The sequence below is a fragment of the Schistocerca americana genome, unplaced genomic scaffold (genome assembly GCF_021461395.2).
Source record: "Schistocerca americana isolate TAMUIC-IGC-003095 unplaced genomic scaffold, iqSchAmer2.1 HiC_scaffold_22, whole genome shotgun sequence".
Classification (NCBI taxonomy): domain Eukaryota; kingdom Metazoa; phylum Arthropoda; class Insecta; order Orthoptera; family Acrididae; genus Schistocerca; species Schistocerca americana.
Genome location: NW_025725928.1, coordinates 2,607,617 through 2,623,511, shown reverse-complemented (window position 1 = coordinate 2,623,511; position 15,895 = coordinate 2,607,617). Strand labels below are relative to the sequence as shown.

Sequence of the window (15,895 nt, the reverse complement as noted above, 5' to 3'; positions counted from 1 at the left end):
TCCAGATTTTAACCAAACATTCTTATAAGTATAAATCAGGGAATGAAGAAGGGCATATCTGTGACAGAAGTTATGAAGGACAACTAGTCGTACGGAGGCCTGTGCAGCTGTTGAAATTTATAATCGATCTGTAAACTAAAGGGGAGTGTGTTACACTAAGTTCTTAGGTTATGCAGACTCAAATGCATATAACAGTGTAGTAGCCACTCAGCCTTATGGTGAGAAGCTTATCACAGAACTGGAATGTGTTGCTCATGTCCAGAAGAGGATGGATACCAGATTGAGGAAGTTGAAACAAAGTTTGAGAGACAAGAAACTTTCAGGTGGTAAGACCATAAGAAGCAGGCTGACAGACAACATGATTGATGAACTACAACAGTATTATGAGATTGCCATTAGAAATAATACTGAGGATTTGTTGAAAATGAAGCAGGCAGTATGGGCTACCTTCTTCCAGAGACTGTCAGCTGATGATAAACCAGTACACCATCTTTGCCCTCCTAGATCTGGTTCATGGTGCAATTACCGCAATGCCCAGTACTCAAACAGGTCATACAGCCATAAACATTCTATCCCAGCAGCAGTTGTGGATATCATAAAACCTGTTTACAGAGACCTGGCAATCCTGAATTATTGAAGAAGTGTCTGCATTGTCAGACTCAAAATCCCAATGAGTCGTTCAATAATCTTATTGTGTCAGTGTCGTTGTAACTGCCATCTGCGTCATGTCTGCTGTGCAGCGAGCTATGCTAATTGAAGTATTAACTCTATTTTGCTTACTTGTCACTTCCTTTTCCGTGTGTTTTTGCTTTTAGGAAGCTTTAATTGTCGGGTGCTAGTAATAGTGTTCCATAGATTTCGTGTTTGTTTTGAATACAGTCAGAGAGAGTCCGTTTAGTCAGCCATAGTGCCAGTAGTGCTAGTGTTTGTTTTCAATACAGTCCAGAGACAGGTAGTGCTATTTTCATTGTTTTCTACAGGAAGTGTCTAGTAACCACAGTTTAGTCAACTATCAGCCGCCTTTAGTGAATTAGCAGTCTAGTTATAAGTTGATTAACTCTCTACAGTAAATTGATTTCTTATGATGGATAGGATGTGTGACTGCTGTGTACGGACACAGGAGGAGCTGGCCACTGTTCGCAAACAGCTGAATGTGTTGAAGCCGCGGTTAGCCATCTTCAGGCTGCTGCCTCAGAGTGTAGCGGCAGTGGGGAGTCTGGTGCGTTGCATGGTACACCCCAGGTGTTACATTACATGCTTCACCCACTGACCCTGCTGTCAAGACATCTTTGCAGCTACCGGGCACGGTTGGGCCACCCTCTTCCCAAGGGGAGTGGCGGGTTCAGCGGCATTCACGGCGCATGAGGCGGAGGGTCAGTGTGGAGGCTGGCCGTGTGGCATCGCCCGTTCTGCCTGTGAGTGGACATGTGGCCACTCCTTCAGCCAGGTCCGAGCAGGCACATGGGGGGAGGGGTATATTAGTTATTGGGAGCTCCAACGTTAGGCGGGTGATGGAGCCCCTTAGGGAAATAGCGGAAAGGTCGGGGAAGAAGGTCAGTGTTCACTCTGTCTGCTTGCCGGGGGTCTCATCCGAGATGTGGAGGAGGCCGTGCTGGCAGTGATAGAGAGCACTGGGTGCACCCGACTGCAAATTGTTGCTCATGTCGGCACCAATGACTCCTGCCGTCTGGGTTCAGAGGTCATCCTCAGTTCGTACAGGCAGCTAGCGGAGTTGGTGTAGGCGGAAAGCCTCGCGGGGTGGAATCTGAGCTAGCTACTTGTTGTATTGTTCCCAGAACCGATAGTGGTCCTCTGGTTTGGAGCCGAGTGGAAGGCTTAAACCAGGGGCTCAGACGATTCTGCGGAGATCTGGGGTGCAAATTTCTCGACCTCCGCTATCGGGTGCAGAAATGTAGGGTCCCCCTGAATAGGTCACGTGTGCACTACATGCAGGAAGCGGCTACAAGGGTAGCGGAGTATGTGTGGAGTGCACATGTGGGTTTTTTAAGTTAGAGAACTCCCTCCCTAGGCCCGACAAGACACCTCCTGAGATGCGGCAAGGTAGGAGTAGACAAAATGCAGCAGGGAATAACAATATTAATGTGCTAATAGTAAACTGCAGGAGCGTCTATAGAAAGGTCCCAGAACTGCTCTCATTAATAAACGGTCACAATGCCCACATAGTACTAGGGACAGAAAGTAGGCTGAAACCAGATGTAAACAGTAATGAAATTCTAAACTCAGATTGGAATGTATACCGCAGAGACAGGCTGGACAGTGAAGGGGGAGGCATGTTTAATGCGATAAGAAGTGCAACAGTATCGAAGGAAATTGATGGAGATCCGAAATGTGAAATAATTTGGGTGAAGGTCACGGTTAAAGCAGGCTCAGACATGGTAATTGGATGTCTCTATAGGCCCCCTGGCTCAGCAGCTGTTGTGGCTGAGCACTTGAAGGATAATTTGGAAAATATTTCGAGTAGATTTGCCCACCATGTTATAGTTCTGGGTGGAGATTTTAATTTGCCGGATATAGACTGGGAGACTCAAACTTTCATAATGGGTGGCAGGGACAAAGAATCCAGTGAAATTTTTTAAGAGCTTTATCTGAAAACTACCTTGAGCAGTTAAAAAGAGAACTGACTCGTGGCGATAACATATTAGACCTTCTAGTGACAAACAGACCCGAACTATTTGAAACAATTAACGCAGAACAGGGAATCAGCGATCATAAAGCGGTTACTGCATCGATGATTTCAGCCGTAAATAGAAATATTAAAAAAAGGTACGAAGATTTTTCTGGTTAGCAAAAGTGACAAAAATCAGATATCAGAGTACCTAACACCTCAACACAAAAGTTTTGTTTTAAGTACAGATAGTGTTGAGGATCAGTGGACAAAGTTCAAAACCATCGTACAATATGCGTTAGATGAGTATGTGCCAAGCAAGATCGTAAGAGATGGAAAAGAGCCAGCGTGGTACAACAACCGAGTTAGAAAACTGCTGCAGAAGCAAAGGGAACTTCACAGCAAACATAAACGTAGCCAACACCTTGCAGACAAACAAAAATTATGTGAAGTGAAATGTAATGTGAGGAGGGCCATGCGAGAGGCGTTAAATGAATTCGAAAGTAAAGTTCTATGTACTGACTTGGCAGAAAATCCTAAGAAATTTTGCTCTTATGTCAAAGCGGTAGGTGGATCAAAACAAAATGTCCAGACACTCTGTGACCAAAAAGGTACTGAAACAGAGGATGATGGACTGAAGGCCGAAATACTAAATGTCTTTTTCCAAAGCTGTTTCACAGAGGAAGATTGCACTGTAGTTCCTTCTCTAGATTGTCACACAGATGACAAAATGGTAGATACTGAAATAGATGACAGAGGGATAGAGAAACAATTAAAATCACTCAAAAGAGGGAAGGCCGCTGACCTGATGGGATACCAGTTCAATTTTACACAGAGTATGCGAAGGAACTTACCCCCCTTCTTGCAGCAGTGTACCGTAGGTCTCTACAAGAGCGTAGCGTTCCAAAGAATTGGAAAAGGGCACAGGTCATCCCCGTTTTCAAGAAGGGACGTCGAACAGATGTGCAGAACTATAGACCTATATCTCTAATGTCGATCAGTTGTAGAATTTTAGAACATGTATTATGTTCGAGTATTATGATTTTTCTGTAAACTAGAAATCTACTCTGTAGGAATCAGCATGGGTTTTGAAAAAGACGATCGTGTGAAACCCAGCTCGCGCTATTCGTCCACGAGACTCAGAGGGCCATAGACACGGGTTCCCAGGTAGATGCTGTGTTTCTTGACTTCTGCAAGGTGTTTGATACAGTTCCCCGCAATCATTTAATGAACAAAGTAAGAGCATATGGGCTATCAGGCCAATTATGTGATTGGATTGAAGAGTTGCTAGATAACAGGACGCAGCCTGTCATTCTCAATGGAGAGAAGTCTTCCGAAGTAAGAGTGATTTCAGGTGTGCTGCAGGGGAGTGTCGTAGGACCGTTGCTATTCACAATACACATAAATGACCTTGTGAATGACATCAGAAGTTCACTGAGGCTTTTTGCGGATGATGCTGTGGTATATCGAGAGGTTGCCACAATGGAAAATTGCACTGAAATGCAGGATGATCTGCAGCGAATTGATGCATGGTGCAGGGAATGGCAATTGAATCTCAATGTAGACAAGTGTAATGTGCTGCGAATACATAGAAAGAAAGATCCCATATCATTTAGCTACAATATAGCAGGTCAGCAATTGGAAGCAGTTAATTCCATAAATTATCTGGGAGTATGCATTAGGAGTGATTTAAAATGGAATGATCATATAAAGTTGATCATCGGTAAATCAGATGCCAGACTGAGATTCATTGGAAGAATCCTAAGGAAATGCAATCCAAAAACAAAGGAATTAGGTTACAGTACACTTGTTCCCCCACTGTTTGAATACTGCTCAGCAGTGTGGGATCTGTACCAGATAGGGTTGATAGAAGAGATAGAGAAGATCCAACAGAGAGCAGCATGCTTCGTTATAGGATCATTTAGTAATCATGAAAGCATTACGGAGATGTTAGATAAACTCCAGTGGAAGACTCTGCGGTAGAGACACTCAGTAGCTTGGTATGGGCTTTTGTTGAAGTTTCGAGAACATACCTTCACTGAGGAGTCAAGCAATATATTTCTCCCTCCTACGTATATCTCACGAAGAGACCATGAGGATAAAATGAGAGAGATTAGAGCCCGCACAGAGGCATACCGACAATCCTTCTTTCCACGAACAATACGAGACTGGAATAGAAGGGAGAACCAATAGAGGTACTCAAGGTAGCCTACACCATCAGGTGGCTTGAGGAGTATGGATGTAGATGTAGATGTAGACCAAAAAATGTTTTTCTTGTAATGAAGACACTAAAGTGGGGGTCAGTCATGCTGTTATTGCTTTTAATGATGGCAACATTGGTAGCGTGAAAGTGCTACAACATATGGGAATTAATTCTGGAGCAAACTTCATCAGAGAATTTGAAGGGATGGACAAGGTTTGCACTGGTAAAGCAGAGTATGCTGCACAGTTGGCCACTACGGAGTCCAGAAAGAAGAAAACAAAAAAAACTTAAAAAAGATCAAGAGGATGATATACAGTATGGTGCAGGGTGCTTCTGAGTGACTAAAAATAAAATGTTAAGCATATATTGAGTTACAGTCTATTGTAACTTTAAAAACTCTTCCTGAAAATTTACATTTTCTCTTGCATTTTTCCCTAAATCTCCGAAACTACGGCAAGTAGCGAATTCAAATTTTCAGGGAGTAATGACATATGTATCCTGAGTCTTCTGAACTAAAAGAAAAACATAATGTTATGTATAAGTAAAATTATTTAGAATAGCATACAAAAAGGTACACAAAATTTTAACTGTGTAATTAAAAAATTGTATTTCCAAAAGCAGTGGCTGAAATGCAATTATTGTAAGACTCAGAACATATAGTTTAATGTCCTGTAAAAGTTTCTTGTCAATGGCTACAGTTGTTCCTGAAGTACGGGGAAGTTAAGTCACTAAATGTAACATTGTCAGGATAGGGCGTTCAAACTCCCCTTAATGCACATTTTCTCCTTCCTCCACTTGGTGAGCAACACATTTATAGTATTTTCACAACAGCAGTACCTATTTTCTTACAATTTCTTTTTGCAGGCATACCATGTCCCGGGCTTCAAGGGACGTGTGGGATTTATTACCTCAATGAGTGAACACTTCTGTGGCACGTGCAACCGTTTACCGATAACAGCTGATGGCAATTTGAAGGTGTGTCTCTTTGGGAATTCAGAGATATCTCTCAGGTGAGTGATGAAACATAGAATAATCATGTCTAAGTGAAAATTCATGCGAGGAAACCATAAAATTGCTAGAAGACTGACAGACTGATCAGTATTTTACCTTCAGGAGGTGAAATTCCAAAACTTCTTATAGACACATTTGTTCCTCTTGTCCTCACATTAGTTGTGGAGTCCGAGTGACCTTTCAGACCTTCAGAAACTTATCCCTCTTTCCTCTCTCATGAAGGAACTGATAGTTCCAAATGCTGAGTATAGAATAATACTTTCAAACTGTTTGCCATGCACATTAGGTATGTGGTTGGTATATGGAAGAGATAAACTGCAGTTAAATCCAGCAGGTATGAAATGAGTAATCTTTTCTTGAAGTTTTCAGCTTGCACCCTCCTCCCTCCCAGACATACAAACCAGATACCTCTAGCTAAATAATTTGTGAGTATATATAATTTGCCTCTGTCAACATCATGTTACACTAACCTATTTGTTAGATTAAATTAAAGGAAAGTAATCAGAACTGGAAATTATGTAAAGACATTTTTAGCTACGTCCCTATGTTGTATTAAAGTTAACACAGTATTTCTGTCCGTGTGATGGTAACTATGATTCGCCAGCCACCGTTGCCAAGCGGTTCTAGGCGCTTCAGTCCAGAACTGCGCGACTGCTACGGTCGCAGGTTTGAATCCTGCCTTGGCTCAAATGTTAAGTCCCATAGTGCCCAGAGCCATTTGAACTGTGATTCATGATTATCAGAGTCTATATGTTCCAAATAAAAATTGGAACTTCATGTGTATAAATGTACAAATTATTAGACAATGGGACCAACAACTGACACTTTTAAATTGATGACTAGACTAAGAGATTAATAATAGGAAAAAAACTGCAAGATACTTGGCGATAAGTTTGTTTCAGGACAAGGTAAGGGGGGTGAGGGGTGGGAAGAATCAGCTCTCTCTTTGTGAGCATACCAGAAATCCTTTATCAACCGAAGGTAAAATAAGATATAAAAATACAGGGTCAAACAATTAATTTAAGTATCTTAAAAACCAAATGACTAATAAAATTGGAAGCTAAGAAAAGTAAGTTCGTAGTAAGTAGGGTGAAACACAGGGGGCTGCAACATATTGCCATTGTTGTTTGACTTGTCTATCAAAGAAAAAAGAAATGGATCAAAAGAAAATAAAAGTGAGAATGGAAATGTATCAGAAGCAAATAGGAATGAGCAAGGAACATATTCTTTAATAATAAAAAAAAAAGTGACATGTGAGGCAGATGTTCCTACAATTTTATGTTCAAAGCACAGCAGTCTGTGAAAGCAAAATATTTATGACATTGAAAAAAGAAAATCAATGAGTGAAAAGTGTGTATAGGTGAATTGTGGTGAAAGACTGGATATTGGAACTTCTGTTAGGCTGCCCAGTATTAGTTAACTTGGTAGTAAAGGAGCAAGTTTGCAAGGGCAGATAACTGTTTGGCTACGTAAAATAGAGTGGGAGTATGGAAAAGCTAGTCCAAGATAGGATGAAAAAGATAACAGCAACTTAAAAAATGAATTGATAAGTTACCATGAACCCCATTCCAATCTAGTGAATCCAGTGGTTGACAATATCTTGTGACATTCGCCTATAAGGCTCAAACAATAATTGCTAAATAAAATTACAAAATGTTGACAAGACTGTATCTAAGCTGTCACTCTCTTTTGAAACAAGGGTGTTTAAACCAAGAAACACGCAGGGAAGCAGGGACAACTCGCACACTAGAGGAGGATGGGAAGTATCATTGAAGGAGTGAGCATAAACCGTGTGGAATATGTGTGGTACAAGTAATGATAGTAAAAAAAAAAAAAAAAAAAAAAAAAAAAAAAAACGAAGAAGAGGAAGAGGAAAAGTCTTGATCTGGAAACAAGGGAATAAAAATTTGCCACGTGAAGAGACAATATGATACTGTGCTGATGAGTGTGTACAAGTGGTGATATACAATATACATAGATAAAGGAACTCTGCATTGGGCCCAGAAGACCACGCAATGCTCTTCGAGAGATGTCCTCTACTATAAATCTATGGAGAGTTAGGGGGTCAGTATACAACTCTCCAGGCTGTTATCAACTTCCAGAAGTTGAAGACACTACTTCTCACTTGAGTATCTCCTCAGCTAGAACTACAAGCAGAGTGTACCCTATTCCAGTCTGTCCACCGAGCAGAATTTCCCGGCTCTACAAGGAATTGAACCTGATCGCTTTCTATGGCACGCCTGTGGCATACTGACTGCGTGGCTGTGGCAAGAGTCATAATATACACTTGTGAACAATTGAGTTATAACTATTCTGTTTATTGGGGAGAGAGTATGGACGGAGTGGTCACGCCAGTTTGGATTTCATCTCGCCGCCTACAGAATTCAAGGTAACGAGCGGCAGCCTCATTTATTGGCATGTGTAGGGGTGCAAACGTACCGTGTGATAGTGAAATTATTTCCCCAATGCGACGTAGCAACTCTGTCCTACGAAGAACTTTTGTCTGCTTTAGATGCCTATTTCAAGGAAACAGTTAATGTAGTTGCAAAAAGGTATACGTTCTTTCGTACAAAACGTACGGCCGGTCAAACTAATAGGGAGTGGGTTGCAACATTGCAAGGCCTTACAAGGGATTGTGCTTTTGAGTGTGAATGTGGACTCCCTTATTCAGATACAATGGTCCGTGATGCAATTGCACAGAACGTTTCTGATGTTCGTATATGGGAACAGATTTTGAAACTAGTTAATCCCTCCCTTCAGCAAGTGATAGACATATTAGATAGACAAGACACACTTGACTTTGCTCAGGAATCATTTGCAACTTCGCCAGCCATGTGTAACATTAACCAGCCCGCCAGGCGCGCTGCACGGCCCGGTAAACTGCCCTCGCGCACGTCCACGCAGCTGCCGTTACGCTCTAAACCAGGTGTGCCGCGACAGCATACAACTGCAGTAAAATCATGCCCGTGGTGTGCTACTAGACATTCGCGTGAAAATTGCCCGTCACGCCAAGCTATTTGCTTTTTCTGTAATAAGAAAGGACATGTTCAAAGTGTTTGCCAGAAAAAGCTCAGATCAGACAATCACAACCATTCCAGGCCTTTTGCTTCGCGCCGGAATCGAACCAAGGAAACTCAGCCTCGTGGACCTTCGCCCATGGACATTCATGTAGTGAATTCCACCCCGTCCAGTGCCACTTTCTCAAACAGTGACAGTGTTCGTCCCACACAAAGTGTGCGTCGACGTCGCCAGAAATCACGTCAATTAGCAAGTGATGCTGTACCTGTATCAGTTCAAATTGCACGAGACAGTTGCTCTTGTCGTCAGCAGGACAATAAACTTTTTGTAGATTTGGATTTTAATGGAATGGTCATACCGTTCCAGCTCGATACCAGAGCTGCAGTTTCGTTGCTCAATCACGACACGTACAAACAACTGGGCAAACCTCCGTTGCGTGCCGCAAATGTTATGTTAAATAGTTATTCAGGTCAGAATATCCCCTGTGTTAGGACAGTGCAGCCTTCTTGCAACATACAAGGGACAAACAAAACTTGTCTCATTTTATGTTCTTCGTTCTTCTACTGCAGTGAACTTGTTTGGTTTCGATTTATTTCAGTTGTTTAGCATGTCTATAGTAAATCAGGTCCTATCAGTGAATCAGACTGTGCCTTCAGACTGTGTTTCTCGTCTGTGTGAAGAATTTGCAGACATTTTTGCGCCGGGCTTAGGTTGCGCTAAAAACTATGAAGCACATTTGGAACTGAAAGTCAACGGGCAACCGAAATTTTTCAGAGCGTGCAATGTTCCTCATGCATTGCGTGATGAGGTTGCAAGAACATTACACGATTTAGAATCACAAGGTGTAATTGAACGTGTGCAGGCTTCTCTCTGGGCCTCACCATTAGTAATTTTGCCCAAACCTTCCGGAAAACTGAGACTTTGTGTGGACTTCAAGGCCACTGTGAATCCACAACTAGTGTTTGCAACTTTTCCATTACCCTGCCTGGAAGATCTTTTTGACAAACTGTGCCCGGGTAAATATTTTTCAAAGTTGGACGTCACAGATGCATACTTCCAAATACCAGTGGACGAAGAATCCCAGTGCGTCTTGGTGGTTAACACGCATCTTGGTTTGTACCGATTCAAAAGACTGCCATTCGGGTGTGCATCCGCCCCTGCATTGTTTCAGCAATATTTACAAACTGTTTGTGCATCATTCCCTACTGCTGCGAACTATCTGGACGATATTGTGATCTCCGGAAAGACAGCAGACGACCATTTAGCACACCTACGAACATTATTTCAGGTATTGCGACAAAATGGTCTTCGCTTGCGGAAGGACAAATGTGTGTTTTTTGCTCGTGACTTACCATACCTGGGACATGTCATCAATGCCCAAGGCATACATCCGAGTCCAGAGCACCTCCGTGCCATACAAGACTTGCCTTCGCCGCAGAATTTGAAGGAGCTACAGAGTGTGTTGGGTAAAATTAACTATTATCATCGCTTTCTGCGCAATGCCTCTTCCATTTCAGCTACGATTCATAGCTTACGCCGTAAGGGTGTTCCGTTCGTCTGGACGACGGAATGCGAACGCGCCTTTCGCCAGTTGAAATCGGCGTTGCTTTCTAATACTTGCCTTACGCCATTCAATCCCCAGAAACCCCTTTTGTTGATGGTAGATGCATCGGATTTCGGGATCGGTGCTGTGCTTGCGCACAAAGATGGGTCGCATGATCGCCCTATTGCCTTTGCATCCAAATTGCTCTCGTCTGCGCAAAGAAATTATTCACAGATAGAGAAAGAAGCTTTGGCTCTCGTGTTTGGTGTTACTAAGTTCCATGATTTCTTGTATGGTCGTCACTTTACCATCATCACAGACCACAAACCTTTGATGTCGCTTTTTCATCCGAACAAGCCTGTACCTCCGCGTACAGCACAGAAATTCATTCGCTGGTCTATTTTCCTCTCGCAGTACTGCTACGATATCTTGTATCGGTCCACTGCTAAGCACGGAAACGCCGATGCGTTGTCCCGTTTGCCTGTTGCTGAGGATAGAGCATTTGATTCTTCTGAACTTGCTTGCATGTTCATTGATTCGGAAACCGATGACGTGGTCGACTCGTTTCCGATTGATTTTCGTCGTGTAGCTACAGCCACAGCTGCTGACCCGGTCCTTGCTACCGTTTTGCATTTTGTTGCTACGCAATGGCCTTTGTTAAAGTCTCGGATCGAGGATCCGTTGGTTTGCTGATTTTTTGCTCACAAGGAGAGACTTTTTGTTCGACGCGGTGTTTTGTTGTTGCGTTCTGATAATGATCAGTCCAGAATCGTGGTCCCACGTTCGTTACAGTCCTCTGTTTTACGGCTTCTTCACCAAGGACATTGGGGTATAGTGCAAACGAAACAACTTCCTCGTCAGCACTGTACTTGGTTCGGAATCGATGCTTCGATTACGAATATGTGTTCTTCTTGCATGGCGTGTGCCGAAGAACAATCCGCACTGCCGCGGAAAGTCTTTGCATGGCCAAAAGCCACTTCCCCTTGGCAACGCTTGCACATTGATTTTGCTGGTCCATTCTGGTATGCTCGGTGGTTTGTTCTGGTAGATGCCTTCAGTAATTTTCCTTTTGTTGTCCGGATGTCTTCCACGACATCAACTGCCACCATCCAAGCGTTGTCTGCATCTTTTGCATTGAAGGTCTTCCGCAGACTATTGTTTCCGACAATGGCCCACAATTCATGTCCGCAGAATTTCAGTCATTCTGCCAGGCCAATGGTATTCAACATCTGACATCCGCGCCGTTTTCGCCTCAGTCAAACGGTGCCGCTGAACGATTGGTCCGGACTTTCAAGTCACAGATGTTGAAGTTGAAAGAGTCGTATTCTCGGGAGGACGCGTTGTTGCTCTTTTTGTCTTTGTATCGCTCTCAGCCCCGAGATAGTCGCTCGCCAGCTGAGTTGCTCCACAGTCGTCCTCATCGAAACTTGATGTCTTTGCTGCACCCGCCGCATCAGGTTCCTGTGCAGCGGCAGACTTCTGCTTTTGCTCCAGGCGACGTTGTATTTTATCGCAACTATCGAGGTTCACGGCGTTGGCTCGCAGTGCACATTCTTCGCTGCCTCGGCCGCGTGATGTATTTGGTTTTGGGGGCCTCTGGTGAGGTGCGTCGGCATCTCAATCAGCTGCGCCTCTGTCGTCGCACGGGTTCTGCCGCTCCCCGTCTGCTTTCAGCGACGGTGCCATCCGGTCAGCGCCCTGGGGACCCATCTACTGGCTCGCCTCATCCCCAGGTGTTACCAACGATGCCTTCCATTTTGCCCCATGGCGACGCGCCGCTGCCGCCTCCGCCGCCGCCGCCTGTCCAGCTGGTGCCGCCCGCAGTGGACGCTTCGCTGCAGCCACCAAGCGCCTCCCTGGGTCACACGCCGCCGATCGCTTCCCGTGACCAGCTGTCCTCCGCCATGGAACTCTTGCCCGCTCCGGACCACATGGCGTCTTCGCGCGTCGGGTACCCCGACGCAATGGAGGTCGACCCTTCGGCCCCTCCTGTCTCTTTACGGGCACATACACCGCATGTTGACGTGCACCCTGGACTAGGTTTTCAGGTGTTTCTTAGCTCCCCTTGGACCGAATGGCCGCGTGCGGGTGGCACAGCCTCGCCTGTTGTTAGGCTCCCCACCTCATCGCATACGTCAACATGGGGTTCTCCCCACGGCGGGCGGAAGCCTTATAACACGACCATTCGCCGATTTGCAGGGGAGGAATGTGGTGTCACCGCCAGACACCACACTTGCTAGGTGGTAGCTTTAAATTGGCCAGGGTCCATTAGTACATGTCGGACCCGCGTGTCGCCACCACAAGGCAGGTCTCGAGATACGGACTAGCACTCACCCCAGTTGTACGGACGACTTTGCTAGCGACTACATGGACGAAGCATTGCTCATTAGCCGAGCCGATAGTTAGAATAGCCTTCAGCTAAGTCAATGGCTACGACCTAGCAAGGCGCCATTAGTAACATTGCATGTATATAAAGAGTCTCACTTGTATCACCACAATCTCCAGATGTACCAAAAGGATGGATTAAAGTTAAGTATTCCAGAAGCTACGTACTTTTCTTTATAGCATTCATTACGTATCCTGTTTCAGACCTCACGCCCTCCTTTTTTAACTTAGAGCATGCCTTTCGGCTTCCTCTCATTGTGTCTAGGCTGTCTTGTCTAGACACAACATGAAGCATGCAGGAAGGTCGTCTGTCTGATGATTTGCGGTACATATTGCCAATGTGGCAGGGAGCAAAATAAGGAGTGATCAAAAAACTTCCATTTTAAGGCTGCATAGTTCAGATCAGATCAGTATGCCACACACACACACACACACACACACACACACACACACACACACACACACACACACACACACACATATCCATCCACACATATACCCTGCTTGTGTCTGTATATGTGCGGATGGATATATGTGTGTGTGTGTGTGCGAGTGTATACCTGTCCTTTTTCCCCCCTAAGGTAAGTCTTTCCACTCCCAGGATTGGAATGACTCCTTACCCTCTCCCTTAAAACCCACATCCTTTCGTCTTTCCCTCTCCTTCCCTCTTTGCTGATGAAGCAACTGTGGGTTGCGAAAGCTTGAATTTTGTGTGTGTGTTTGTTTGTGTGTCTATCAACATACCAATGCTTTCGTTTGGTAAGTTACATCATCTTTGTTTTTAGATATATTTATCCCATTTGGAATGTTTCCCTGTATTATATTATATATCAGTGCTTTCCTCTCCCACAACTATCCTGCAGACCTTGTCCACAAACAGATCTCCCAAGCAATACATTCCTCCCCACCCAACAACAATGGTACTACCCCCAGACCACACAGAAGCATCCCCCTTGTCACCCAATATTATCCTGGCCTCGAATACATCAACTAATTACTCCGCCAGGGATATGACTTTCTCAAGTCAAGCCCTGAAATGAGATCATCCCTTGACAATATTCTCCCCACACCACCCAGAGTTGCCTTTTGCCAACCCCCTAACCTCCGTATCATCCTTGTCAAACCCTACAATATTCCCAGACCACCTTCTCTACCCAGCGGTTCCTACCCCTGTAACCGACCCCGATGCAAAACCTGAATCCACTTTCCCTTCTTCCCCTTTTTTCCCCTCTCTCCTCCCTGATGAAGGAACGAAGTTCCGAAAGCTAGGATACGTCAATTTTCTGTTCTGTTTTGTGTATGTATCAGCTGTACTGAGCTGAGGTAAGTACTGGCCAGGCCCTCTATCTCTTTGTTAGTATTTGTTTCATATATATAAACACACACACACACACACACACACACACACACACACACACACAAACACACACACACAGACAGACAGGGTGATGCGTATTAACATTTAAAAACCTCCAAAGCACTGTAGATGACCCTGAGACAAGTAATTTAATACAAGACACATGGGATCACAAATGTTGGATACGATACAAATGTTGGGAAATGTGTCAAAAGTGAATGATAAATGTCACCAGATGATGTACCTTGTCATGCTTGCAGTGGTAGAGCCTCTCGGTCTGTCACACTTGATCATCCCAACCCAAGTCAAGTATTCATATCATTGTGGCTACGGACACACATGTGCGACTTTAGTGATGGCGTTCAGGATTTGAGTCTTGCATATGGCAGGCAGTATTTTTTCATTGTGTTTAACAATTATGTATTTATATTGAAGTTTATTATTTTATTTACCGATCTTGCAGTTTCCTTGATTTCTTGCAAAGTACAGTACAAATCAAAACCTACCGTATTGCATAAAAAGTAGATGAGTATAAACTTCAGAATAGCATCATTGCCATTAAATGACCTATGTTTTCTTTACTAACTAATGTCTGTAAACAAAAAGAGGACAGAAGCAAAAAACACAAAATCAGAACTGCTTTTGCTTGATTACAGCAGGGACAATAATTTTGTAACATCTACATTTACAACAGATCATATTTACAAAATGTTTTCGAAATTTGCTCTGTTTGCTCAAATGAAAGTATTGCACTGCTCAATCATTCCTTTACACTCAACCGCGGCTGCTGCACATGCTGTGGGGTATGTCATCTGGTTATGTCATATATTCAGTGTTTCTCGCCAATTTTTTGTGGTATTTTGAAATGTACAAAAAGGCAAATGCAGAAAATTATCACATTTGGCTGCACATTACCTGCGTCACAGAAAAATAATGTATACGAATCTTCTCAGATTTTCCACTGAATAACTTTGTGCAAGCCTCACAATATTTCACCAACACAACTGTTCGTCATCTTCAGGTAGTGGTGGGTCCTGTCATCACTGCTGCAAGATGTGACTGGTGATATTTGCACAGCAGAATTGAAATTTGTCAGGCTAGAAGCAGGAGTACGAAGGCACTCCCAGTTGGATGGAAATGCCATTCATAGTAGCCTTCTGCTTATGTGTTGTGGGCAATGACTGCACTTCTGGACACTCGTGTGGTTAAACGCTGAATTAACTCTCTGCAAGGTGCTGCATCAGGTCATACATCGGAGGATCTGGTTTCTACTGTTTTAATTTCATGGCAGTCAGTGCTGGATTCTGGGCAGTGCTTAGTCAAAATTCCATATTCCTGTTGGTAAGATTGCCCACCGTATGGATACATGCCTCATTCTTAAAAACACAATCCTAGAGTGATGATCCTGAGAATAAAATTTCAGTCCTCTTGGGAAACATGTGGTGCCCTGTATTCAGGCAGTGCTCTGCTACCACTAATTTACTGGGTGGCATTTTTGTCAGCGCTGTTGAACACAGTGTTCTTGCACAATGTGAGGTGTCTGCCCTATATAAGATTTCCCATAATGGCATCAGATCTTATATATGATCTGTGTTTTCTAAGGTCAAGATTGTCTTTAACTGAACACAAACAATTCCTTAGTTTTGCTGGTAGACAAAAAACGCACTTGATTCTGTTTCTCTTAGTGATTCTTTCTATTTTTGAAAACATGCCGCTGAAATATGGTAGGAAAGCCATTTGCAGTGCTTGTCT

General features: G+C 43.7%; 1 protein-coding gene across 1 annotated transcript in view; it reads left to right on the top strand.

Moving 5' to 3' along the window:
- Window positions 1-15,895, top strand: part of LOC124574489 (molybdenum cofactor biosynthesis protein 1-like) — a 150,818-nt gene that overhangs the window by 107,950 nt on the left and 26,973 nt on the right. The window contains exon 6 of the mRNA XM_047131150.1: window positions 5,694-5,839. Within this exon, the coding sequence (XP_046987106.1) occupies window positions 5,694-5,839 (146 nt within the window). The remainder of the gene's footprint in view (window positions 1-5,693; window positions 5,840-15,895) is intronic.